This window comes from Mauremys reevesii, linkage group 1, assembly GCF_016161935.1.
Source record: "Mauremys reevesii isolate NIE-2019 linkage group 1, ASM1616193v1, whole genome shotgun sequence".
NCBI lineage: Eukaryota > Metazoa > Chordata > Testudines > Geoemydidae > Mauremys > Mauremys reevesii.
Window position 1 is genome coordinate 226,789,443 of NC_052623.1, and position 26,757 is coordinate 226,816,199.

The 26,757-nt window shown below is 42.3% G+C and overlaps 1 protein-coding gene across 4 annotated transcripts in view; it reads left to right on the forward strand.

Moving 5' to 3' along the window:
- Positions 1 to 26,757, forward strand: part of PRMT8 (protein arginine methyltransferase 8) — a 113,481-nt gene that overhangs the window by 44,452 nt on the left and 42,272 nt on the right. For 2 of the 4 annotated variants that reach the window (XM_039538292.1, XM_039538320.1), the window contains exons 2-4: positions 11,204 to 11,389; positions 14,904 to 15,059; positions 23,928 to 23,991. In XM_039538292.1, the coding sequence (XP_039394226.1) occupies positions 11,204 to 11,389; positions 14,904 to 15,059; positions 23,928 to 23,991 (406 nt within the window). The remainder of the gene's footprint in view (positions 1 to 11,203; positions 11,390 to 14,903; positions 15,060 to 23,927; positions 23,992 to 26,757) is intronic. The other 2 variants (XM_039538301.1, XM_039538311.1) reach the window with 2 other exon arrangements.

Below are 26,757 nucleotides of genomic sequence, written 5' to 3' on the forward strand. Positions count from 1 at the left end.
CTAGTTCTATTCAATACCTTAATAAATCTTTTGGATAATGGCATAGAGAGTGTCTGCAGATGATACCACGCTGAGAGGGGTTACAAGTACTTTGGAGGACAAGGATTAGAATTCAAAATGATCTTGACAAACTGAAGAAATAGTCTGAAATAAATTGGATGAAATTCAATATGGACAAATACAAAAGTACTACACTTAGGAAAGAAAAATCAATTGGACAAATACAAAATGGGAAAGGACTGCCTAGGAAGGAGTACCACAGAAAAGGATCTGGGAGTTATAGTGGATCACAAACTAAATGAGAGTTAACAATGTAATACGTTGCAAAAAAAAGCAAACATCATTTTGGGATGTATTATCTGGAGTGTTGTAAACAAGACACAAGAAGTAATTCTTCCACTCTACATAGCACTGATAAGACCTCAACTGGAGTACTATGTCCATTTCTGGGCACCACATTTCATGAAAGATGTGGACAAACTGGAGAAAGTCCAGAGGAGAACAACAAAAATGATTAAAAGTCTATTGGTGATGGATTTTGCTACTTCACCTCCAGCAAAAAGTGTTTGTGTTGGGTGTGCTCCTACACGCTCAGGTATACTGCGAACCACATAATTCACAGAGGAATTTTACAAATGGATGCCACATTTAGAAACTTTTTCCCATGGAGACACAGGGCATCCACCAATCACCTGGTATTTCTCGCATCCAACCTTAGATCCTGTCTGATGTGTCCTTCTGCAGTTTTCATAGAGTTACCGTTGTCATAGCTGTCAAAGACTTGGATTTTAGAATTAGCTTTGTCAAATCCTTTTAGTACCTGCCTCAAGTACTTAGCAGCCAAGTCACTGAATGTGTGGAATTTATCTCCAGTCATCATTTGTATAACAGCCATGGCATCTCTGATGCACACTGTGGTTTCTTTGTTGCATGGTCTAGCTCAGTGCTTCTCAAGCTATCTGATGTGGGGGACCGGCAATTTTTTTTTCCAATGTGCCAGGGACCAGTGCCATATTATTATCCTATTCGATGCTCTTATGAGGAAACTCGCCATGCACCAGCAGCCAATGGCTCATGGACTGGCACTGGTCCGCGGACCACCACTTTGAGAAGCACTGGTCTAGCTCATGGATTCTTTCAGTCTGAGCTTCTAGCTGATGCCCTAATTCAGCTTTGTCTCCTCTTCTCATTGTTCCATCAGTATGGAAGAGGGACATAGGCACTGTCCTATTGGGTGACTAAGAATAGTTGCCATTGAAACATAATCTCTGCATTTTGCTAAGGACCAGGCTCTGCAGAAAACAATTTCTGGACTTATAGCTTCTGTGATTGTCTCTCCCTTGCCAGACTTAAATTTGGTCTTCTTGGCCATGTCATCAAATGTTCTGATGCCAAATTTCTTGATTGGACTGAAGAAGCTACATGTCACATCAGTATCAAGTGCCTCTTTAACAAATCTCTCCATTTGTTCTTCACTATTTTCAGTAGTGACTCTTGTACATATGATGCTTCATGCAGTCCAATAGATATGTTGATAAGCATCTCATGATGTGATTCAGGATCAGATGGCTTTGTTGTATTGTTGATGACATGGCTGGTAAGAGCGGTAACACGCTCTTCATCTCTCTAGAATGCAGAGGCAAGGACTTGCTTGTGAACTGTCTTCACTACTTCTTGCTAGGCCACATCTTTCTCTCATAGCTTTTGCATAGTCATAATAGTGTTATCTCTAACACCAAATACTGACCCATGCATAAGTGTGATTGAATTAAAAAGCTAGTTTCTAGAATATTTCAAAGGCTAGGACTGCATGGTTACACAATTACAAATTAAAACCTCCTACCAGGCAGACTAGATGCTACATTGCATGTACAAAAACTTAAAAACGGAGAAGCATTACATTAGGAATATCTACCCACTATGCAGTAAAAAACTATGGACACGCCTAATACTGCTACTAGTGCACACCCTTCGGCGTGAGACTGATGTGGTCAGCAAATTTCAGTTAAATTGATAGAAAACTATTATAATCACTTGTGAGATATTTGACAATTAAGAATATGCAATATGAAACAGTTCATGTTAGTATCTTGCAAAATGTTAAAATTGGCCATTTTTGCCATGTCCTAAATAGCTCCATCATTTCTGGGGAAAAAAAAATACTTGCCCATGCAAAACCAATACAAATCTTTTAATACATTGTTGTTTGGTAGCTTTGCCCACATTAAGGTGGTGAAATTAACTTAACGGTAAGAACTGTAGACATACTCATGTTGTAATGTTTCTGGAGCTGTGTAAAAATATAACGCTCTCTCATTTTGGGTACCATTGTTTCACCTCACTGAGAAGCTTACAGCACCACTTGACAGCTCCACATCATACCTTTTCTAAACCTACATAAAATAAACTATCAAATGGTATATGATGTGGTTATGTGTAAGGTGGATACAGTAACTCCAACAATATGGGGAATTGCTGCATGCCTATAATGTTACATCATCTCATTTGCAGTCACCTCCTACTGGTTATTTCGTACGTAGCCTTACGATCACCAGCTGTTCACTTCTAAGCTGTGCATCTGAATGCTCTCATAATAATAATGAAAGTTTAATTTCCAGGGAGATGCTCTTTATATCCTCTCCATCCCTTGTGCAAATGTTAGGGGCTGGACAGTGGACATAATCTGACCTGTGGTCTCCACAATGCTCAGGTTTCCTGATCACTCTTCTTCTGGAGGTATTGTTCATAACACTTGAGGAAGAATCAATCTTCATCTGTTCTTGATGATCTGGACAGTTTTGCAAAGGAGTTTGTACGCTAGTCCTGTCTCTAGTTCCTTTGTAGTAAAGGTGGAATGTGCATGTCTTGACAGTGCAGAACCTATAAATCTTGCACAATAGTAGGCACTGGCCATCCCTTCTCAATCCTTAAATCCCCATATGTATCTGATCAGATTGAAAATCAAATTGGAAATTATGCATTGCTTCTTGCTTTTTTTGAGATTTTTTTGCATAGGGTGGAATTTGGTGTCCCCAGCTGTCTGCCCAGATTCAGCTGTGCTGGGCCTGGGCCATACTTGGTGGCATTTATATTCTATAACTGAGGAAAGCTAAAAATTGATCCTCTTGTTTCAGAGCATGCTTTACAGTTTGCATAGCTCTCTCAGGCTCACCATTAGCTTGGGGATAATGTGAAATGGTTACAATGCAGTCAAAGTTACAGTTGTTCATAAAGGATATGACTGCTTTTTGACAAATTGTGGATCATTGTCCATAACAAATCTGATGTTGTGCAAACATACTCTTCAGACAGTTTGGCACTCAAGCTAGAAAAGTCAGGTAAATGTGTGACTTAAGTGTCCGGCAAAGTAGTAAGCTACATCCAAGCACCTGTAATTCACAGCTATGTACCCCAACTATTCTACTGAGTCGGTTTGACTCCTGAGAAATTGTTAACATTGTGTAGATCTGCATTTTTCACAAAACTTACATAAACGTATGGGGCCAGAACTCCAACTAGTGTATACTGGAATAATTAGAGGATTTACAGCTGAGGATCAGGCCCTTTAGTCCTAGTTTTGAGAACAGAAAAACCAAGGTTACAAATTAAACACAATAAGAAGAATCCAACAGAGAAAAGACAAGAAACACTTGGGCCAAGACTTTCAAGGCCCTGTTTTTTGAAAAAACAAACAAACTTTGCCAAATAGGTGGTACATTTAAATAATCACATCCAAGGAATATTGTCTGTCTGTCTAGATTAGATTCCATATCTATAATCTATGTAGATTTTCATACCACACATTACTGTAGTACCCGGGCACTTCAAATATTGAAATAAATCCCTGACAGAAAAAATTCAGTGTGTATAGACAATGGCTGAGGTACTCTGCTCAGGCCAAGAAGCACTCAACTAAACTCAGGAGGGGTTTGCACTCCCCTAAACCTGGGACCAGTCTGGTTCCCACAGTACATAAATCAAAGAAGCTAAAGATTGCCATAACTTGTGCTATCTGCTAATGAGGCCCCAAGAGGCCATCATGGGAGCCAGTGTTCACCAGGATGCCCCAGCTTTGCCATCCACCCCTGGTCACGAGCCATTTCCCCACTGCAGGGAGAGCTGCATTGCAGGATCTGCTATGGTGACTGTGTGCTAAACCAAGTGATAATCCCCACTGTGCCGGGGAGATCCGTCTGGGGCTGCTTTGTTCCTGTGGTCCTGACACAGGAGAGAATCTGGCTCATTGAAATTCAGAATCTACAGAAATATTTGACACAGAATTTTGAATTATCTGAATTTTTACAAATCAAACTCTAACTCCATTAGCAGTTTGAATCTCTTTTAATGATGGTGTAGGATTTTTTGAATATAAAATATCACTAGCCTGCTCAGTACCCATGGAAATATATTACTTGTATTCATAAATAAGTTTGACAGGGAAGAAAATTGCAGTTTGAGCATTGGTTTTATCAGTCTTGTCTTCAAGATTTGAATCTTAGTCTCCAAGACCCTATCTCCATGGCAATGTCAAGGAAGAGCAGGACTTGTGTAACCTTGGAAATTAATTTTCTTTTCTTGACACACCTCAATTTTCTTCACAGTCTCCTAAAAATTGAAAGTAATTAAAAGAGTTTTGCATGTTTCCCATCCCCCAACTCCTTCTTGCCTCACTGCAGAGTCAGATGATGGTGCATGAAAAAAGCTGAGATTTTCAAAGCTGCCTCGGGTATTTGAATGCCCAAGTCTCATTTAAATTAATGTATGAAAATTAATGGGAATTGGGCATCCACATCCTATAGGTGGCTTTCAAAATCTCAGCCAAAGTCTTTTGTATACTCAGTAAGGCCCCACTTATGCAGCAAGATCTAAGATGGAGCCTTAGGCCCATGAGGAATCCTGCTGGCTTCAAAGGGACTCTGCAGGCATAAGACTCCATGCTACTGGAGACCACGAAGGAAAAGGACATGTTAGTTTCATAGAGTTTAAGGCCAGAGAGGACCATAGATAGAATTATAGAATCATAGAACTGAAGGGACCTCAAGAGGTCTAGTCCAGTCCTCTGCACTCATGGCAGGACTAAGTATTATCTAGACCATCCCTCACAGGTGTTTGTCTAATCTGCTCTTAAAAATCTCCAATGACAAAGATTCCACCACTTCCCTGGGCAATTTATTCCAGTGCTAAAACACCCTGACTTTTAGGAAGCTTTTCCTATGTCCAGCCTAAACCACCCTTATTGCAATTTAAGCCCATTGTTTCTTGTCCTAGGTTAACGAGAACAGTTTTTCTCCCTCCTTCTTGTAACAACCTTTTATGTACTTGAAAACTGTTATCATGTCTTCTCTTCTCCAGACTTAACAAACCCTATTTTATCAATCTTCCCTCATTGGTCATGTTTTCTAGACCTTTAATCATTTTTGTTTCTCTTCTCTGGACTTTCTCCAATTTTTCCCACATCTTTCCTGAAATGTGGCACCCAGAACTGGACACAAAACTCCAGTTGAGGCCTAATCAGTGCGGAGTAGAGCGGAAGAATTACTTTTCATGTCTTTTTTACAACACCCTGCTAATACATCCCAGAACGATGTTTTCTTTTTTTGTAACAGTGTTATGCCGTTGACTCATATTTATCTTGTGATCTGCTATGACCCCCAGATCCCTTTCTGCAGTACTCCTTCCTAGGCAATCATTTCCCATTTTGTATGTGTGCAATTGATTGTTTCTTCCTAAGAGGAGTACTTTGCATTTGTCGTTATTGAATTTCATCCTATTTACTTCAGGTCATTTCTCCAGGTTGTCCATATCATTTTGAATTTTAAACCTATCCCCCAAAGAACTTGCAACCCCTCGCAGCCTGGTATCGTCCGCAAACTTTATGTGTACTGTGATGGGGCAAGGCCAGATGGCTACAGTAAAGTAGTAAGAAACAGGTATGTTAGCCCCAGGCTAACCAAATCCCTAGTACCATGGTAACCAAATGGCAGTTGCTCCAGGTTAATCAAGACACTTGGGGCCAATTAAGATCTTTCTAGAAGGCAGTGGAGATAGCTACATTGATTGGGCCACCTGAAGCCAATCAAGGGCTGGCTGGAACTAGTTAAAAGCCTCCCAGTTAGTCAGTGAGATTCGGGTGTGAGGAGCTGGGAGCAAGAGGCGCAAGGAGCTGAGAGAGAGAGAGAGAGAGAGAGAGAGAGAGAGTGTACTGCTGGAGGATTGAGGAATACAAGCATTATCAGACACCAGGAGGAAGGTCCCGTGGTGAGGATAAAGAAGGTGTTTGGAGGAGGCCATGGGGAAGTAGCCCAGGGAGTTGTAGCTGTCATGAAGCTGTTACAGGAGGCACTATAGACAGCTGCAATCCACAGGGCCTGGGCTGGAACCTGGAGTAGAGGGCGGGCCTGGGTTCCCCCCAAACCTCCCAACTCCTGAACAGACACAGGAGGAGTTGACTCAGACTGTGGGTTCCACTAAAGGGGAAGATCACTGAGGTGAGCAAATCCTCCAATAAGCGCAGGACCCACCAAGGTAGAGGAGGAACTTTGTCACAGTACTCAGTATGCCATTATCTAAATCATTGATGAAGATATTGAACAGAACTTGACCCAGAACTGATCCCTGTAGGATCCCATTTGCTATGCTCTCAAGCTTGACTGTGAACCACTGATTACTCTCAGGGAATGGTTTTCCAACCAGTTATTCACCCACCTTATAGTAGCTCCATCTAGGTTGTATTTCCCCAGTTTTTTTATGAGAAGGTCATATAGATCATCTAGTCTGACCTCCTGCTTATCACAGGCCATTAAGTTTCACCCAGTTACCCCTGTGAAAGGGTTGACTCAATGCTAGCACCTCCTTATGGCCAGGCATGGCATAGCAGCTCTCTTCTGATCAGGTACCACCTGCCAACCAATGCTCTGGGCCTGCAGACATCTGCCTCTTCCTGTGACTTGGCCCTCCAGCCAGGTCACTTTACAGTCTTGCTCCTTCCAGGGTAGTTAACTAACAAGAACAAGGAGACTTAACATAAATAAACTGAGTTCACAGGTAAAAGTGGGGAATGGTTCCCTCTCAAGGTGTGTCAGCATCCGGCCATCCCTTTCCTCAGGAAGGGCGCATGAAGGAGAGCATACTGTTGGGTGGGGAGCTCCTGCCTTTGGTCAGCCCTCTCTTCAGGAGCTGAGCACTGAGGGCCTGCTCTCCTTCCTGGTGTGCCATCAACTAGCAGGGACTCTTCCTCTTAAGCTCCTCACTCCAAGACTAACATTTCTCACATGTGCAAAGGAGCAGAGCCACCTGAGCCCACATTAGCTCGTTAACCCCATATTGTCCCATATGGGGTTTGTTTATCCCAGCACACCTCTATAGTGATCCCAAAGACTTTAGTTAGACTAAAGCATTTTAATCCTCAGGAAATTTAACTGTTAAGTGCCACAGACAGAGAACAGGGGAGACCAAGGTGCCACCAATGGTCAAGGCCTTTGCAATGGTAAGGAATTGATTAGGTGAGATATACACAGATGATCCTACCAGGAGATCCACACCCAGTGCTGCAGAGGGAAGGAAAAAGAAACCCCAAAGGTCACTGCCAATCTGACCTGGGGGGAAATTCCTTGCCAACCCCAAATCTGGAGATCCATATGACCCTGGGCATGTGTATTAAGTTCAATATATCTTACCTAGTGTTTTCTTTAACAATGTTGCCAAAGAAGTGACAGGACTAACTTGTTTCACCCTTTCTTCTAAACTTAAACCCCAAATACAGGAAAGCCTGGTTGTAGGTCATCGTCAAGTGTCTCCAAACAACAGTGTCCTCTGCAGGTGGGCAGAATTGCTGGGCACGTTGATGGATGACTCACTGGGTAGCTTTTTACCATATTATTTTGGATGTCAATAAGTCTCTGAATTAACCAGTGTTCTGGAGCAGTATGCGATTGGTTTCAGTAGACTATTAAGATCTTGCAGTAATAGTCCCCTTAATTCATAATCAGTGGCATCCATACCTATAATGGTTGGGCTTACTGGCAACATAGGAAGTAAGTATTGGGGCTTCAGAAAGGAGCTGTTAGACTCTGTAGAATTCCTGCTCTGGTGCTTGCTCCAATCCAGGTGCTTGCCCTTCTCAGGAGTTATTCAAAGGATGTATTGTTTCTGACAGGTCAGATATACATCTGCTAAGCTAGTAAATCAAACCTAGGCTTCTTTTCAGTTCTAGAATAGATTCAGGAAGCTGCCTTTCCTTAATGGCTTTTCTCTGGAGCTTGGCTTTCATCTGGAGCATTTCTAACATGTCCAAAGAAGTCTAGCTGTTTCTGCTTCAGCAAGCGCTTCTCTTCGCTGAGCTTCAGACTTGCAGACTTTATTGTTTCCAAGACAATAGACATTCTTTCAACGTATTCCTCTTCCTTGTTTTCCAGTGTTCTGGCAGCATTCGCTGGCTTTCCTATGGTGTTCATTGTCATAGTATCTGAGTGCCTCACATACATCAATGAATTTGTTTTCACAACATCCTCTGAGGTAGGGAATTATTACTCTCCCCATTTGACAGATGGATAACTGAGGCACGGAGAAATTAGCTGACTTGATTAAGATCAGTCACAGCGTCTATGGCAGACCCAGGAACAGAACACATGTCTCCTGAGTTCCAGTCACAAGACTATTCTTCTCCAACCCATAGCCATGTACTACAGTATCATCTACAGAAGTGATTACAGTGCTTATTCCAGGTGCTTCAATATTTATATCTCTTTCATTTGGAAAATCTCCAGTGTACTAGTAATGCAAAGTGCAATTTTTCAGAAATAATGCAGTCTTAATAGTATGATAACAGTTATTAACTTGGCACTGTCTGGATACAGAGGCCTTTGCCAAAAACCAGCTGCAGCATCTAAAGGAAAAATATAGTGGCTGCTCTGTGAGAGATTGCAGAGAATGGCAGTGCTCTGTCATTTCCTTTGTAAAGAGAGGAACCAGTTGGTGTAAGACCAGCTCCCTCCAACCAGGAACACGGAGGTTCCCTCCTTTCTGTGTCTACATTATGGAAAAAGTTTGTGGTTAGTAAACCTTGACCTCATACCCTAATATAGACAAACCCTAAATGACCTGCCCAAGCTCACATGGGAAGTTGGAGATAAACTCAGGAATTGAATCTAGATCTCCTGAGAGCTATGCTAAGTGCCTTAACCATAAGGCCATATTGGCTCCTTATAGATAAGCATCTCCAGTTGACAGCAAATTAGACATGAATTTATACTATGACCATAAAAAAAGCCAGTGTCCCTTTAGGTTTCACATACAAAAGGCATGGCATCATTGAACAAAAGGGTGATAGATTCTCTCTCCTGTACCATATATGGCTCTTGTGCAACTGCCCATAGACTATTGCATTGAGCATCTCACTATCTCAAAGACAGTAACGAAGTGGAGAAAGTGCAAAGAATAGCGACAAAATGAACTTGGGTCTAGATAACTTGATTTAGGAAGCAAAAGGGGTAGAGGGAAATGATTACAGTCTGCAAACATTTGATAGGTGCAACACCAAGGAGGGAAAGGAATTGTTTAGGGTATTACATGGTGGTATAATTAGAAGTAACGGGATGAAATTACAAGGAGAAAAATGTAGATAACTATTCTGAAAAAGTCTTAATGAAATGAGATGTGGAATAGTCTCCCTAGAGAAGTAGCTGAAGCTCCATTGCATGGGACTATTAAAACAAACCAATAATAGGGAACAATCCTGCAGTGGCTGGGAGATGGACTGGGTGAGCTAGGTCTTTTCCATCTCCAGCTTCTATGATGAACATGTTTTTAGATCCTTCAGGATGAAAGGCATTGCAGGAATGTAAGTTATTACTATTCATTGTACACAGATGGACCAAAGAAACCATCAAAAGAAGACATGTTTAAAATTATACATGAGCCAGGAAAGAAAGGTTAAAGCCATTTTTTTTATCAAAGTAAGTTAAACTAGGCTAATTGGTGCTATTCAGAGACAGTACAAGTGATTGATCTCTTGCAACACTAAACTGCAAATGATAATTCAAACCTCAGAAAAAATATCTAGCAGAAGTTGCATCAAATGAAGTCATGGCTGGGGAATTAGTGAATTTTAAACCCGAGAACAAGTAGAAAAAGGATGGAATATTTTAGGTGGAGGAATTTCCATGGCTTTCTGTACAAATAAATTAATGGTGATGATCCGTAAATGGTAGGGCAACTTTCACATTCCTCTGAGATTTTGATGCCTCTCATAATTTTTCTCGCTGTTCAGAATTTTGCTTCATGCTAGAATTAAACATGGAGATATATTTAAGAACCCACATCATCCATGACTTTTTCCAGATATAATGTTAATACAACATTCTGTGTTCTGTATTGTATTCAAACATCCTTTATACTCATTGTAGCTATCAAGTCTGATCCTGTGAAGTGATGTGTGCCCTCAGGTCCCTATTGAAATTGTGCTGAAAGAGGTGCAATTACACAGAAAATTGTGGGGGAGTGGAGATACATGAGTCTTATATCCATGCTGAGCACGCCATCAGCATCAGAAGAGTAAAAGTTAGGGGTAACATATCCTGCTCAGCCCCCAGCAGCTGTTTCTTTGAATGTTGAGGGACTTTCAGATGAAGAGAGAACTCTCAGTTCCTTGCAGGAGGTGTTCAGTATCTTGTAGGATGGTCCTTTGACTACGAGCTCTTCTGTGCAGGGACCCTTTTTGTTTACCAAAATTCACATATTATGAGGTAGGATGGTAAAGATTATTGCCACAGTCTTACAGAGGAAAAGCTAAAAGAGAAGGCCCAAATCTCCATTGACTTGCACTTTGTATAGTCATTGACATAAGTACAAAGGTGGTGAACATAAGAATGCACCAAAGTTCTCCACTCATACCAGTGCTAGCATTTTATACCCACTTTTCACCCTCTTTGCATTGTTGTAAATGACTACACAAGGTTCAGGGCAATGGAGAATCAGGCAAGGAACTTTTCCAAGGTCCACACAGCAAGTAAATTAAAGAGGATTAAAAAGCAGCTGTTTATGGCTCCCATCCTTACATTCCATTCATTGGACCATGCCACCCCTGCGTTGTAGCTAACTTACTGTAATAATAATAGTATCGCTGGTAAGACAGAGACAGCAATGAACATGCAGAGGAATGTTCTGTGACTAATGACCATTGCAATAATATTTCACATCTTTCTAGGTCTGTAGTGGCCCTTCACAGCCTCCTCAGCCTATTGTCATTCCGAAGCCTGTTCAATCAGTCATTCATGTACCTTTGCAACCGAGCTGCCCAGGCCGAGGCAAGATGGCAAAACTCCTGAATCCAGAAGAAATGACATCCAGGGATTACTATTTTGATTCCTATGCTCACTTTGGAATCCACGAGGTAAGGCTTTCTTTTCTTGGTAAAAATATGGAAAGGCAACATGTTTTCAGTGATTTCATGGTTGATTTCCCCGCCCCCCCCCCCCCCACTGGATGCACCAATTTGCCAAAGACCTGATTCTGCAATCTTTACTCACGGCAATGGTTCCTCTGATTAAGTGCTAATGATGAACTCCACCCCTGGGCAGAGGGCCACTTCAAGGCCTATGTATCATTTAAATTCTCAAAAGAAGCTGGCAAGGGTGCATGGAACTTGTACTGGCTCTCTGCACAGTGGGGAATTTCACCTTTAAGTAAGTGGTACTTAGCATGACTATAAGGTTTGCAGAATGGTCTACCCTCATGGAAAGGACATACCAATTTAGTAACACAGATGCTGAGTACAGTACACAGTGGGCCATATTCTCCCTTCAGACATGCATGCCAAGCTCCTATTTATTTCAATGGGAGATACAAGCATTTATCTAAGGGAAAATTTGGTAAGGACTCCAGAGAAATCTGTCATTTAGAAGACACATCATGGAATCTTTAATGCCCATGCAGTAATTACAGTGAGGTCATCAAAGTCTGTGGCATCCTTTCAGCTGTGGCTAACTAGGATTTGTTTCCTTTATTTTGATTTGTGTTTTGTTGGGATTTTTCATTGTGGGGGAGGTTTTTTCCGCCACTTGTGTATTTTGTTTGGCTACTGGATCTTGTTGCTGTTTGGAATTTTCCTGTTCTTAGTTACATCTTTTTCTGTGCCATGTTCAGAGGGTTTTAGGCATTTTATAGGAGATGCTGCAGCTTTTAATAGCGATTTGAATGAGGTCAGGATGGAAGCTTGACAAATAGATTTTGGAAGGGCACTCAACGCACGAGGGGCATTATGGAAGAAGACACAGAGACAGCTGTGGGAGAAGGAGACCAAAAAGGTATTGAAGAAGGCATAACATGATGTGAGAACAATGGAATTGTACAGTTGTACCTAAGGGTTATATTAGAACAGCAGAAATTTTAATACTAGTGGTGATGCATGAGACAGAAAGAGCCCAGCTTGTCTCTCAGATCCCAGGGTGAGTTTCAGGAGTAGTAGTTAGAAAAATATTTTTATGTTTGTAAATAAATTGAACAAGTTTGGTATAGGGTCACTGAGACAGCAGCCCCTCCCTGCCTAACAACCTCTCCACCTTTGAAATCCACAAAGCCCCAAATATGCATAATTCACACAAAAGGGATTCTCCACAGGAAGGGAGGGAGAAGGTTGCTACCACTTCAGTGCAACTGCCTCCCTCTTCTGACAGTTATTGGGTAGTTTAATAGCATCCTTTGCATGCAAAAATATGGAGGAAATGATCTGAGCCTTGGCTTGCAAGCAGCTTGGAGCAAAGGATGTGTCATCCTCTCTGTCTATAAAGAGTTACAGGAACATATTTCAAATCTGGGTACCTAAAGCTAAGCTGCTAAATCCATACTTAGGCTGAGATTTTCAAAGCCACCAAACGGATTTAGACATTGTATTCCCATTCCAATTAATGACAGTTGGGCTTGCAAATCCCCTAGGCAGCTTTGAAAATCTCATCCCTAAGGTCAAATTTTGCATTCATAAAATATATTTTGTTTTTGAAAATCAGGCCCTAAAAGCACATGCTCAGGAAACATTAAATGGTGCCATAAAGTGTCAGATCAGTAGTGAGAAACAAGCAACATGGGAATTGGACCAGGCTTAATACTGCCACAGCAGCTCCTACTTCATGCTAAGTGGAATCAGACTCCCTCTCTACCCTTTTCAGTATGTTATATCAAGCCACACTCCATGAGAAAACGTCCCCTTACACGTCAACAGTTATGGATATAACCAGTCTCCTTAAAAGTAACCCACCCAGACAGACAGACAAGCAACCAATGTATAGTAATCTTGTACACTAGTGCTTCCATCTGCAAGGCATTGGGGCTTTCATACATCTTGGCATTCAACACGCATTCATCCTACTGCCAAAAATTATTCAGAGGACAGCAGGAGTAATCAAAGTTATTGCCTTTTAGACATAATAGATAACATTTTCACAAGCACCTGAGTGGCTCCTTAGTGCCTAAGCCACTTTTGAAAATGGAATTTAGGTGCCTAAATCACTTGTGTTTTTGAAAATATTTCCCCATTTTGTTTGATTTTCCTCACACTAGTGCAAATGAGGATTAACTCCTCTGATGTGAACAGAGTTACATCTATGTACAATTGGTGTGAGAAAGGAATTGGCCCCTAACAGTGGCAACTTCAGAAGAAGGAAATGAGTGCCTAAAGGGACTGATCAAGAGTTAACCTCTAGATAGTGCACACATATCCACTAGAAACTGGACGAAGATCCTTCTAGCAGTGAGGCAGTGAGCTGCAGGGAATAGGAGAGTAAAATGTGAGTCAGGAGACTTGGGCCTGGTCTACACTGGGGCCTGGTCTACACTGGGCACCTCCCCCCGCCAATCGATCTAAGATATGCAACTTCAGCTACGAGAATAGTGTAGCTAAAGTCGACGTATCTTAGATCAACTTACCTCCCGTCCTCATGGCGCGGGATCAACAGCCACAGCTCCCCCGTTGACTCCGCTTCCGCCTCTTGCCCTGGTGGAGTTCCGGAGTTGACAGCAGAGTGTTCGGGGATCGATTTATCGCGTCTAGACAATACGTGATAAATCGATCCCCAATAGATCGATCGTTACCCACCGATCCGGCGGGAAGTGTGGACGTACCCTTGGGTGCTATTCCTAGGTCTGAAACTATTAGCTGTGAAATTTTGGGCAAGTCTGTTGAGCTGACATGTTCACAAGTGTCTACTCAACTTGAGTTCCTCCGTTTTTTGGGTGCCCAAATAAAGACACCTAGGAATCTCAAGATGGGCTCCCATAATTATTGGACAATAGAATATTTAGTCCTCAATCTCTCTGCGCTCCAGTCCTCACCCCCAACTTGTAAAAGAGGAATAATAATAACTACCCCACCTATTGGGGAAACACACTATGATGTGAAAAAAATGTATCTTATTTCACCAATTCATATCCAGGTGAGTAGTGACAGTCGTACTATCTACAGTCTGTCTGGTGACCTATGTGAAACCTATTGGAGATAGTCTAAGCCCAGTTCCTTGTGGAGGTGTCTGTATTATAAAGACTGCCACAACCACTGCAATGTTCATTCTTTGTTGTGGTCTCAGCAGAAAGCCCACAGGGGAGGAGAGTGAGGAGGTTTGCACCATTTTTGCCTATGCCCACAGCAGTACTGTGGATTGACTATAATTTCTGGTCACCATTTTTAACAGTAAAATAATATTTGAGGGAAATAAGAATAGATGAATGAGACGATGCTGATTCTTACTATTTCAAGTTCTTCGTGGTTTGCATTTTAAAGTTGTCTTGATCTGTAATGAATCCTGGTTGTGTCCCAAACAACCTGAAAAACTTTTCAGCTGGTGAATATGTTAAATTTTAATGACGCAATGAATCCTACCCCATGAGTAAACATGTGATGCCTTCTTTCAACACAGGAAATGTTAAAGGATGAGGTGCGCACATTAACATATAGAAACTCCATGTATCACAATAAACATGTTTTTAAGGATAAGATTGTATTGGATGTTGGAAGTGGCACAGGAATCCTCTCAATGTTTGCTGCCAAGGCAGGAGCCAAGAAGGTGTACGGGGTAAGAAGAATTTTTCCTAACAACTTTATTTTGGAGAAGGAGAGAGGGGGAAACGTAGGTTTTCTTTTATTTTTTCATGTGTTTCCATGTCTTGTTTTGACCTACAACCTTACATTGTGGGCCAGATCCTCAGCTGGCATAAATGGGTGCCGCTCCATTGATTCAGTGAAGCTATGCCGATTTGCACCAGCTAAGGATCTGGCCGATGACATCCTTTCAAAAGAGTGAAGGGATCCCTCTTTTAGCTGTTTCGTGTTTCCTTGTGATTGTTGTGTGTGTGGCCTGCACTGATCCTAGTTAAAAAAAAAAGCAGTCTCTTTTTCCTGCAAATATTAAAGGCATTTGCTCCTCATGGAAAAGTTGATAGGGAGTGTGCTGCTTTTTCTGATTTTTCTTATGTTCTTGGGACCTTCAAAGCACCAAAAACAAATTCCTCCAATCTAGCCTCCCTGTGCATAACAACTAGAGGAGCTGAAACAGAAAGCATCTGTAACCTTTCCATATCCATTACTCCACTCTTTAGAAAAGGCAGGGAATGATTACTTTAAATGTACTGTACGTAGGGAACACTAAAGTGCAGTTCTACTCTGAGAAGTGATTATGTAAAAGTTGTATCTTCTTACTCAACAAGTCTGCTCCCTTTCTGTATTCAGAGTTATTTCTGGTGACTTCAAAGTGATTGATGAAAGTTCTTATTGTTTTTCACTCCTGTTTGCCCTGCAGAATCAAAACAGCTCAGAGAGTGAGCTGGATTTTATTCCTTCTTTTATTCCTCCATTGACAAAATTGTTTTCTAAGTTCCAATTAGTTACAGATGTGAAATGAAGACAAAAGGGTTGCCCAGACAGATTTAATTCAGGGCCTAAGTGAAGGATCTGTACTATTACTGATGAATAAAGCTCTATGTTTGTCACAGAGGTCACAGATTCCATGACTTTCTGTGACCTCCGTGACTTCTGTAGCGGCCTGCCTGCCTGGCTTGGGAACTGCCTGAGCAGCTTGGGCAGCCCTTGTGCCAGTCGTACTGGCTGCTGCTGGGACATGCTCAGGCCCCCCCTAACCCCAAGCAGCAGGAGTTTGGGTGGGTGGGGGGCTCAGGGCTGGGGATTGGAGTGTGGGGCGGTGCTTACCTGGAGTGGGGTCTCCCCGGAAGGGCAACAGGAACTCCCCTCCCTCAGTTCCTAGCTCCATGTGCTGCCTCCGCCCGCAGCTCCCATTGGCCACAGTTTTCAGCCAGTGGGAGCTGCAGAACCAGGGCTTGGGGCGGAGTGGAGGCAGCATGTGGAGGTAGGAGCTGGAGGTCGCCGCTTCCCGGGACCTGGGTAGGGAACCTGCCCGGGTCCTGCCAACCTCCCCCCACCAGCACCCGCAGTGCCCCCACACTACATCCATGATGGCCCCACCACCACACCCCCCAGCACCCGTGGTGCCCCCACCCAAGCCACACCTCCCCCGAGTACCCTCTGCGCCCTCCAGCCCACATCCTCTCAGCACCCACGGCACCCCCTGAGCTTCCCCCCTGAGCCGCTGCACCCCAAGTTTTAGTCAGGGATACAGTAAAAGTCATGGACAGGTCTCTGGCTGTGAATTTTTGTTTACTGTCCATCACCTGTCCATGACCTTTACTAAAAACACCTGTGACTAAAACGTAGCCTTACTGATGAAGCATGAAATGCAAAGAACTCAGCTTGACTCTTAGGCCCAAATTTTCAAAAGTGGCCCTAGATTTTGGATGCCACAATTTTTGGGTGCCTAATCTGAGGCACCAGGTGTGTCAGGTTAGGGCGTGCAAAATGGATACAGCCAAATTCGAAGCCACTATTGAAAATGTTAGCTTTAGAGCCTAGACTGAATATGCAGGGCTGGCAGTTGGCAAGCACATATTTTTGCCTGTAAACTGAGCACATTTGACCTGAAGCCTCAGTGACAATAAAGATGGAGCACCAGGCAATGCTGTTTTTATGGCCACTTTTCAGAACAGAACCGAACTCTGTGCTGCCTATGTGGTGGTGAAGAGCCTCAAACACCCTGGGCCTTAGTGTATGTTAAAAAGCCAACATTTTCAAAGAGTTATCACACAGGGCTTTTTTCTCTAGATGTAAAATAGGAAATAACTGTGGTGCCTCAGATAGCCCCTGTGGGAATTATTGGTAAATGCTGACTTTTTAATGTCAACCATGTACACACCTAACTTATGAGCCAGAGAGTCACTAACAACACTTTCTTATTTCTAACTGTTCTCTCATCCTCTTCTCCTCTCATCCAAGTCCCAGTTCACTTATCTAGTTCTCCTCTTGTCTCCCAGTTCAAGGTCTTGAATGTATTCCTTTCTCACTGCCTTCTTCGTCAGTGACCTTCTAGTAGTATCCATGAGTTTCAAACAAGTGAAGGAGGGTCAGTGTGACCAGGGAAGCGAGTACAGAGGTGGAGCAGGAGCTTACTGGGTGACTTGGTGTAAGAACATAGGGAAGGGAACAGGAGTGTGGCCTGTTCCTAGCTGGAGTGGGCTAGTGATGAGCTGCTGAAGTTCTTGCTTAGCCCTTGAAAACTGAGACCAGCTCCAGTTTTTCAGGTGTGCAAAATGTGAATCATCTTCTGCAGCAAAACTATCCGCATTCTATGGTGTTTTTAGCCAAATCAGGGAGCAAAGGCAATTATGAATTGATCCATTAGGACATGAAGACATATGGCTGACATTAGTTTAATTGGGCATTAATTAAATTAGACATAAACACATGATATGGAAAACATTATAGGGCAACAGCAAGTTAACATAATGAATGCTTCTAACTCTTTAGCATGAGGGTATATGCTACCTCTCTTCTTGGACAAATGACCCAGATATCAGTTTTCTGGGTGCAAAGGTGCAGTTAGAATTGTTGGTTTTCTTGCCAGGGTATTTGAAATCAAGTGTGTAAAGTTCAGGAACCATTGATATCACACAGGCTCCATTGTAACATCAAGCGAAGCACATAGTTTCCTGTGTTCTAGGCTAGCAAGACTGGGACGCTTTAAAAAGGAAGTGGTATGGACACCGTGAGGGGCTAAAACCTGGCTATGCAAATTGATGATCAGTGTATCAGGAGAATCCATAGTAAAAAGAAGAGAGGTTTAGGGGATCAAATTCACATTTGAGAAGCAAATCAAAGGCAGAACTGGGAAGAGACAGATGGAGTTAGAATTAAGATTGGTTGGAGAAACTTAAATGGGATCATATTCCATTGGAAGTTGAAATTATGTCTAATCAAAATACTTAGAAAATTGGGTTGATTTGGCTGGAATTTTGTTTTAGAAGAAATCTGGGGGGAAAAGTGCTCCATTTTGACATTTCTGGAGTGAAACATTTCAGTTTTTTGTTTTGAATTACTTTTTATTTAGACGTTTTTATTTTGCATTATATATTATAATATGATACCATTTCTTAAAAATTGAAATTGAAACAAAATATTTGGATTGACCCAAAACAATTTTTTCCCCAGAACTTTACAGTGTGAAGAATTTTGAATCTTTTGATCTTTATTCCTAGCTGAAATGAACCTAAATTTAAAAAATCTCAAAGTTCTTCATGAAAAGGAACTCTGCACAGCTCTGGTTAGAAAGGCTGGTAGCAACTTCTAAATGTGTAGCTGTCTCTGTACCCAATTCAAGAGGTATCATGAATAAACACAAGGAATTAGAAGTCTAATTAAAACATAAGACATAGAGAAATGTAAGTAAGGCTGGTGAAATTGGACCCTTTCTTTGCTAAGATTACCGTGGCAGGGCTGGACTGTGCAAACCACCCACAGCAAGGGAAGGCATGCCTTAATGAAGCTAGGAAAGACATTCCACCTCAAGGAAGCAGAATTCTTCCCTAGGCTCTCTGAGGTGTGCCTGTTGTTACAGCCCTTCATTATTCCCTTCTACATGCCTGTCCTGCTGCAGGACCAAAGGCAAAAGATGGGGGTAAGGCCATGACTCTACCAGCTCTTCCTTTTGGGGTGGTTTATGTGCACAAGGGTGCTCGCAGGGAGCAGTCGTAGTGTTCTCGAGTGCACACAGTGCAATTATGATTGGCCTTTACGTGGGCTACACAAAAAGGGGAGGCTCCATGCAGTCCCTCCATCCTACCCCATGCAATTTCAAAGGGCCAACCATAAGTCAGCATTTAGTGATTAAAAGAAATTCATTGGACATAGTATCTCTAGTGGGGCATTTTAGAGACTTCCATATGACATTCCCAAAGTTAGAACAATCAGGATTACACACAGCATTACAAATGCTTTGATGTCAAATTTGGAGGATATATTGCATGTGGTTTCCCAAGGGGTTTGTTCAAGGTACAGCACTACTCAATGTTTGGATTTACAACTTGGAGGATAAAGAAAAGATTGCACTAATCACACTAGCAGAAGACACAAAGTTTGGACAGAATCCCAGATTCTGTTTGATAGGTATAGTGGTTGCACTTTAAAACTTTCCACTTGTGCCTCAGTATTTACTCCAAATATTGAGGTAACATTGCCAAGTTAGCTACGGGAACTGGAAAAATTTTAGGTGCTACCACTATATAATATAACAATAATCATAAGTGTGCTGGTGACATGGATTGAAAAATCCATCAAGGCAATTCAATAAAGGCAAATGTAAAGTGGTTCATGGAGGAAGAAATAATGAAATGCACACATTTTAAATGGAGGGACATTGGCTAGGCAGCAGTCCTGCGGTTAAAGCAACTCTAGTGGGATATAAATTGAATTCTTGTCAACAATCTGATGCTACTACAAAAAAGCATATGTTTATCTTGGGTTGTAATAATAAGAATGGCATAAATCCAGCAAGGTTATTATTGTGCACTTCCCAGCAATGCTTAGGGATCGATCAGTTTACTGCATAGTTTTGTGTGCCACATTTTAAAAAAGAGACACAAATTAGTAGACTTCAGAGGGAAAAACATACAGTTTTCTACAGATATTAAAGCACTTTTACAAACATGGATAACTCATTATCCCCATTTTCCAGGCGAAGGAACTGAGGCATAGAGAGGTTAAATGACATGCGTACGGTCAGGCAGAGTTAATGGCCAAGCTGGGGACAGAAGCCATGACTCTTAACCCCTCATTTCATGCCCATTAAAAGACTTTAAGTAAGATTTATGAGAAAAACTGGAGAGAACTGAGCATGTGCAGTCTGGTGAAAATATGCTAGAGGTGAAAGTTATCTATCTATAAACATGAAAAAGGAGAATTTAAAAGAAGACAAGGATCAGTAATTCCCATTAGTCCAGTGAGGAAAAAACAAGGACACCATCAACTTTAAATCTAGTCAGTTTAAAAACAAAAAAAGTTAAAAGTCATTTTAAGTACAATACTGACCCTTGAGTCCCCCTGTAAATTTTTGTGCTTTTATGGATGCAAGTTCCTATTTCAAGAAAATGTTTCTTTCTCCTTTTTATGGGTGAAACACCCACATAAATGAAGGAGAAACTGACTAAATGACTCATGATACAGAGGAAGCTGTTAAACCAACCATAATCAAAAAGTGCTCTCAAATAGACACACTAAACAAATTGGTCTCTTTCAGTTACAGTTGTCTTAGGTGCTAATTCTAACAGTAGGTATACTTTTTCTGCCACAAATGTGAATTTTAAGTTGGCAGTGTCCCTTGAAGTTGCAGAATGTGAAAATTAAGTAAAATATCTGGAAAATTATTATAACTCTCAGAATAGCTCCGTCAGAAGATTAAGCTGCCTAGAGAGATGGTAATGGATAATTAATTTAATACTGCCACAATAATGCTGGAGGATGGATTAGGTGACCTAGTTCAAGGTTCTTTCCAACCCAAAGGAATCTATTATTCCAAATATAGCATTTTGGTTAATTAGTTTACTCTCTCATTTTTATACTGTACTATTTCTTAGCTAATTATCTGCAAGTAATAAGGGCCATTAAAATTTATTTAAATAATCAATTCAATTAGATAACCAATCGTTTCAGATAAATGTGCTGGAGCTGGAAGTGTCAGCAGAGTTTTGAACTCTGCTGGAGGAAGGCGTCAGCCTTCCTTTTGCAGAACTTAACAGCTCTACAGGAGTGAGCTGAAGAATGTATAAACTCTGCAGGAAAAAGTCTCTCTCGTAGCACTTACAAACTTTGCAAGCTAAAGTGTTTATGACATCAAAAAACCGTTATGATCTGTGTTACAACTTGGCCCAGTCCCCCTATTGATGGTCACCAGTCTGTTGTAAGTGGATCCAGCAGCTTTGTCCCATGTGCTTCAAAGCCCCCTGAGCCTGGGTACTCTAGTGGCTATTTTTAGCTCTGGGTCTGTAGGGCACATTCTCATGCACAGACCTCTTGTCTTAGTCCTTCCTTGGGACATGGGACTCCACAGTCCAGCCTCCCTGATCCCTGAAACCAGTGCCACAGATCTCCCACGCCCCCCAGTTGCTTACACATGCTCCCCCAGAGTTCCACCTAGCTGCGGGCAATCTGGCTTCTAGTTTCACTCCTTAGGGGACACTGGGACAGGAACACAAGGAACACCCCCTGCAGAGAGACCATTGTTCCATGAGATTGGCTGGCAGTTGAGAGACAATGAAATCTGATGGTGCTAGATCAACGGGTCTCAAACAACGGGGCGCGGGAATGTGTCAAGGGAGGTGCGAGCTATGTGCTTTTTTTTGTTTGGTTTGGGTTTTTGAAGAGCTCTGGCTGTCAGCCCCAGGTGGCTGGGGCTCGTGCAGAAGGGCCATGCACACCCGGGAGGAGGAGATAAATGGGACAGACAGAGCCATGCCTCCCAGACTCTCTTCTCCATCCCCACACACTCAATCCCTCACCAGGAGACAGCAGGGCTCCAGTGGTCAACCCCGGGATAGCAGCAGCACAGAAAGTAAGTGTGGCAATAGGGCACTAGGTCTATTGTGAAAAGTGATATTGACAAATATCACTTTTCACATTGCCTCTCTTACTTCTGTGCTGCTGCTGGCGCAGAGCTGCCTTCAGAACTAGGTGGTGGTCTATGTACTTGTGCGGGAGGAGGAGGCTGTAAACAAACACAAAGAAGGGGGGGCCCGATCAAAAAAGTTTGAGAACCTCTACCCTATGTAGCTCTGTCATGGCTTCTCAGTTATAGTCATTCAACTAGGCAACAAGCACCTTTCCTGGGCAGGGTGGCTGTCTAGAATTCATCATAGGAATCTTGCCTTGGGCAAGGTTAGACATGAATTCAGCCCCTACTACAAAATGGATGCCCTAATCCAAAAATGATGGTTACAGTACAAAGCAGAGTTCAGAATTTGTCCCAGACACATCCCACCTTATGACAGTCTGCATTTCAAGCTCAGGGCACAGAGCTGACGGAGGGTGTAGGTGGGTCGTGATATTTTCATAAATACGGAAGGACATTTATTGGTAGAATATCAATATGTGAACATTCGTTGACAGAATTTGAGAATTGTGGTACATTTCCCAGGTTAGTATAGAGAGCAGCTACTAAATAAGGCACTCCACTTACCCACATCTGCCAGATTTTTTTTTTAATACCTGCTCTACTTGGCCTCCTAGATCTGATTCAGCATGATTCCAATATGGAAGGAAGACAGTGTGATTTGTAAAAACCAATTCCTACTTCCAACTTCTTTGTTCTGATCAGGTAGCACAAGGGGACAGCTGGGCATTCCCTTTGCATAGGCGAATGCTGGAGTGGTTTAAAGCCACCCTCCACTCTTACAGCATAGGGGCATATTGGTGGGCTGCAGGGGATGTGACCAAAGTGTGCTGTGCTCCACTGATCCTAGATAAGTGGAACCACCTCTGTGGTTGTGGTAACTTGTGCCAAGGGCCTAACTGGCTCCTGGCTGCCAGGATTGGGAAATGGGGTTGAGAGATGATGGAAAGCCACTGTGGAGAGTAGAAAAAAGATGGAAAGCCACTTATGCCCCACATCTCCTCAGGTGTGTCCAGAACAGATCAGGTGCTATTGAAGATGTAGTCTGTACATTTTTCAAGCCAGGAAGGAATAACTGAAGGACTAGTTTAGACCTCCTTCACATTACAGAAGTAACTCTGCTGAAGCCCATGACTCTGAGTCTCCAGTTTTATGCTGAAATATGCAGATGTTAATGAGAGGATAATCAGGCCCAATGGAGTCACATGGATGTAAAACCCCTGTGAGAGCAGAATCTGACTGTGAGAGTCTCCAAAATAGATGTGGGAAGCAGCACAGCATTTGATATAGGACACAAGAGAGCGCTAGAAGAAGGTCCTGGAGGCATAAGAATTCTGAAGGTTGTTTTAAAAGTACATAAAATATACCAATAATTTAGTATCTGTGAATTTTGGAATTCCCTTTCAATGGTACACATCAAAGTAGGTAAATGATGGAACTGATGAATAATTGCTTTTCCAAACAGACAAGTACTGAAATGCTTTTGGATGTAGACACAACTTGAACAGTTTGGAAGCATATTTTTTCAACTGTGTTTGGAAATTTTGCAACATGCTATTCTTTCTCTTGAGTTCTTTTAATGATTGGCTTTTTTTGGGTGGTGGTGGAGGAACGTAACAGATTTTCCAACAGATTCTGAAGTAATTGTGATAAATTAAGGTATTATTATATATGCTATGCAGTCTATTACATATGACCTCTTTCTTTCATATTTTCACATGGGTTTAGAGAAAATCTCACATATAATACACACACTTCACAGTTTTCATGCTAAGATATCACCCTCTCCACGATGGGACTGCAGATAAAGCTTTGATTTATCTGCTGTCTATGGTTGCATATTTCGTACAGATTCTGCTGTGTTCAATAGATTTTATTTCTGTTCAGTATGTCTGAAGTCTTTAACACAAAGCTCTCCTTTGTCCTGTTCTTCTTTAGATTGAATGCTCCAGTATATCTGACTACTCGGAAAAAATTATCAAGGCGAACCACTTGGACAACAGTAAGACATCTAAGAATAGTTTCTGTGAAAAATGGTGGCAGACTGGGGCCTGCGCTCTCTGATTGATTTCTGTTGTATAGTTTACATGTAATTGATGGTTTGGTACATACAGCTGATGATTTCTTTATTTAGATATAAATAGAAAACAAAATAATCCCTATTTACAGCTCTAGGCACCTGGACAATTACTGAGAATCACAATCCACCCTGGAATAATCACCCAGGAGCACATCAGTGCTTATGTGCAATGAAAGTAAATGAACCTAACTAGCTGGTAATTCAATGTAGCAAAATAGACCCCAAATGCTACCTTCAGTGATCCCTCAATCCACAGCAAATAGGTGACCTTTACAGAGGCTTTTTCAAACTGGGGTTGGGGACAAGTTCAAGAATCAAGGGGTCTCTCATGGAAGGTGTCTTCATTACAGGGTGAGTCAGGGCTAGGCTAGCCCTGGTAGAACGTTCTGTGATGTTGTGCAGTCTGTATGGTTTTATAAAAATTTGATGAGTGAATATAATGTAACTGGAATATGCTTCATGCAGAAGGTCTCTTGTAAGGTATCATTACAAAGCTTATAATCTACTGAGTGTGGTCATCCTAGTTGTATAAATGTACCACTCTTGTATCTGAAACTAGAAATATGAAATATAACTCTGAGGGCCTATTGTAATTATGCAAAGTGTGGGCCATTAATGGTGGTTTGGAATCTTAATAGCTCCCATCAACCAGGACAATTGACTGGATGGCTCTGTTTGCAGGCAAACTTCCTGTGAGTCAGGCTGGGAGGAATGAAGGCTTGGGGTCTTACAGTGACATGGGATCATGTCACATGAACTGGAATCCATCTTTAACCTGGTGATTTTCCAGTAAGGGGGGGTGGAAACCCAGAGAGAGACAAAGGATTCCTGCCTTATGCAAAAGATATATAAAGGGGTGGAACAGAGAAAAGAGAGGAGAGGAGCCATCATGAAGAATCCCCAAGCTACCACCTGAGCTGGAACAAGAGCTGTACCGGGGAAAGAACTGTGCCCAGGCCTGGAAGGTATCCAGTCTGAGAAAAAACTTACTGAAGCATCTCTGAGGGTGAGATTATCTGTATTCAGTTTGATTAGACATAGATTTGCGCGTTTTATTTTATTTTCTTTGGTGACTTACTTTGTTCCGTTACTACTTGGAACCACTTAAATCCTACTTTCTGTATTTAATAACATCACTTTTTACTTATTAATTAACTCAGAGTATGTATTAATACCTAGGGGAGCAAACAACTGTGCATATCTCTCTATTAGTGTTGTAGAGTGCGAACAATTTATGAGTTTACCCTGCATAAGCTTTATACAGGGTAAAACGGATTTATTTGGGTTTAGACCCCATTGGGAGTTGGGCATCTGAGTGTTAAAGACAAGCACACTTCTGTGAGCTGCTTTCAGGTAAACCTGCAGCTTTGGGGCAAGTAATTCAGACCCTGGGTCTTTGTTGGAGCAGACGGGAGTGTCTGGCTCAGCAAGGCAGGGTGCTGGAGTCCTGAGCTGGCAGGGAAAGCAGGAGCAGAGGTCGTCTTGGCACATTGGGTGGCAGCTACCAAGGGGTTTCTGTGATCCAACCTGTCACATGTTCCCTAGTGCGGCCCTCTACCCTGTGCCAGACTCGTGTAGCTGAATCCACACTGGTGCTGTACTAAGTGCCCCTGTGCTGGGGTAGGCTTTTGGCAGGACATCCTGTGGCTCTTAGCCCTGTACTAAGCTGTGCTGCTGCCAGCTGCTGCTAAGCTGCAGGGGCTAAGCTGCTGCTGTCAGCTTCTGGCCAGCAGACAGCACTCTGCGGGGATGATTTCTCACATGGCATGTCTATTCAAATCTGTGGAAGCACAGAAGAACTGTAACAGGCAACTTGGGGATTAAATGCCGAGCTAGTGTAGGTGACTTCTAGTGCAGAAGAAGGGAGGAGGTAGAGAGCAAGAAAATATGGCGGAGGTGGAATTGTGGGAATGCAGTGGAGGACTTGATTAGCCTGTGTCCTCACTGCAATGTAGATGGGTTGCCAGGCTGGGCTGAGAAGAAACACAAGCTCAAGCCCAGCAGCATACGCTAACCTGGGTTTAAAGCACCCTCAAGCATGGGTAAGAGGTTCTGTGTGGACTGCAGGGGGTTAGGGTAAACACCCATGTTAGATCCTGGGTGAAGACATACCCGAAGAATACCCTGTTGGCAGTGCACTCTCTTCTCTGCCAACCGGTGTTCTCTCCAGTAAAACTCTCATTGACTTGAACTATAGTTTTGCCAGAGAAAGGATTGCAAGGCTATTTTTTTAAATATTAAAGGCAGCTGCAGTGGTCTCTGCCATGTAGTCAGCAATACCTTCCATGACTGCTTAATCTAGACTGACATTTAGGGAGCTGTGAGTGGTGAAACTAAACCGGACAGTCTGGGAGCTATCGAACTAGAGAGAACCACAGGGTCTGTCTGTGTCCAGTACCCTCAGTGAAGAATCCCCTTTATATTCATTCTAGCTGAGTCCTGTTTCGTCTTTAGCATGAAGACTCAAAGTGCAAAAATTTGGACATAGATTTCAACATGTTCTTGGGTGTTTAGATCTGTGGGGGGGAGGTTGTTCAACTTATTAAAGGGGTCACCAAATGAAATTAATGGGCAGAAATTAATAGACAGCACGTTTAAAACAAACCAAAGGAAGTATTTTTCCACACTATGCACAGTCAACCTGTGGAACTCCTTGCCAGAGGATGTTGTGAAGGCCAAGATAAGAGG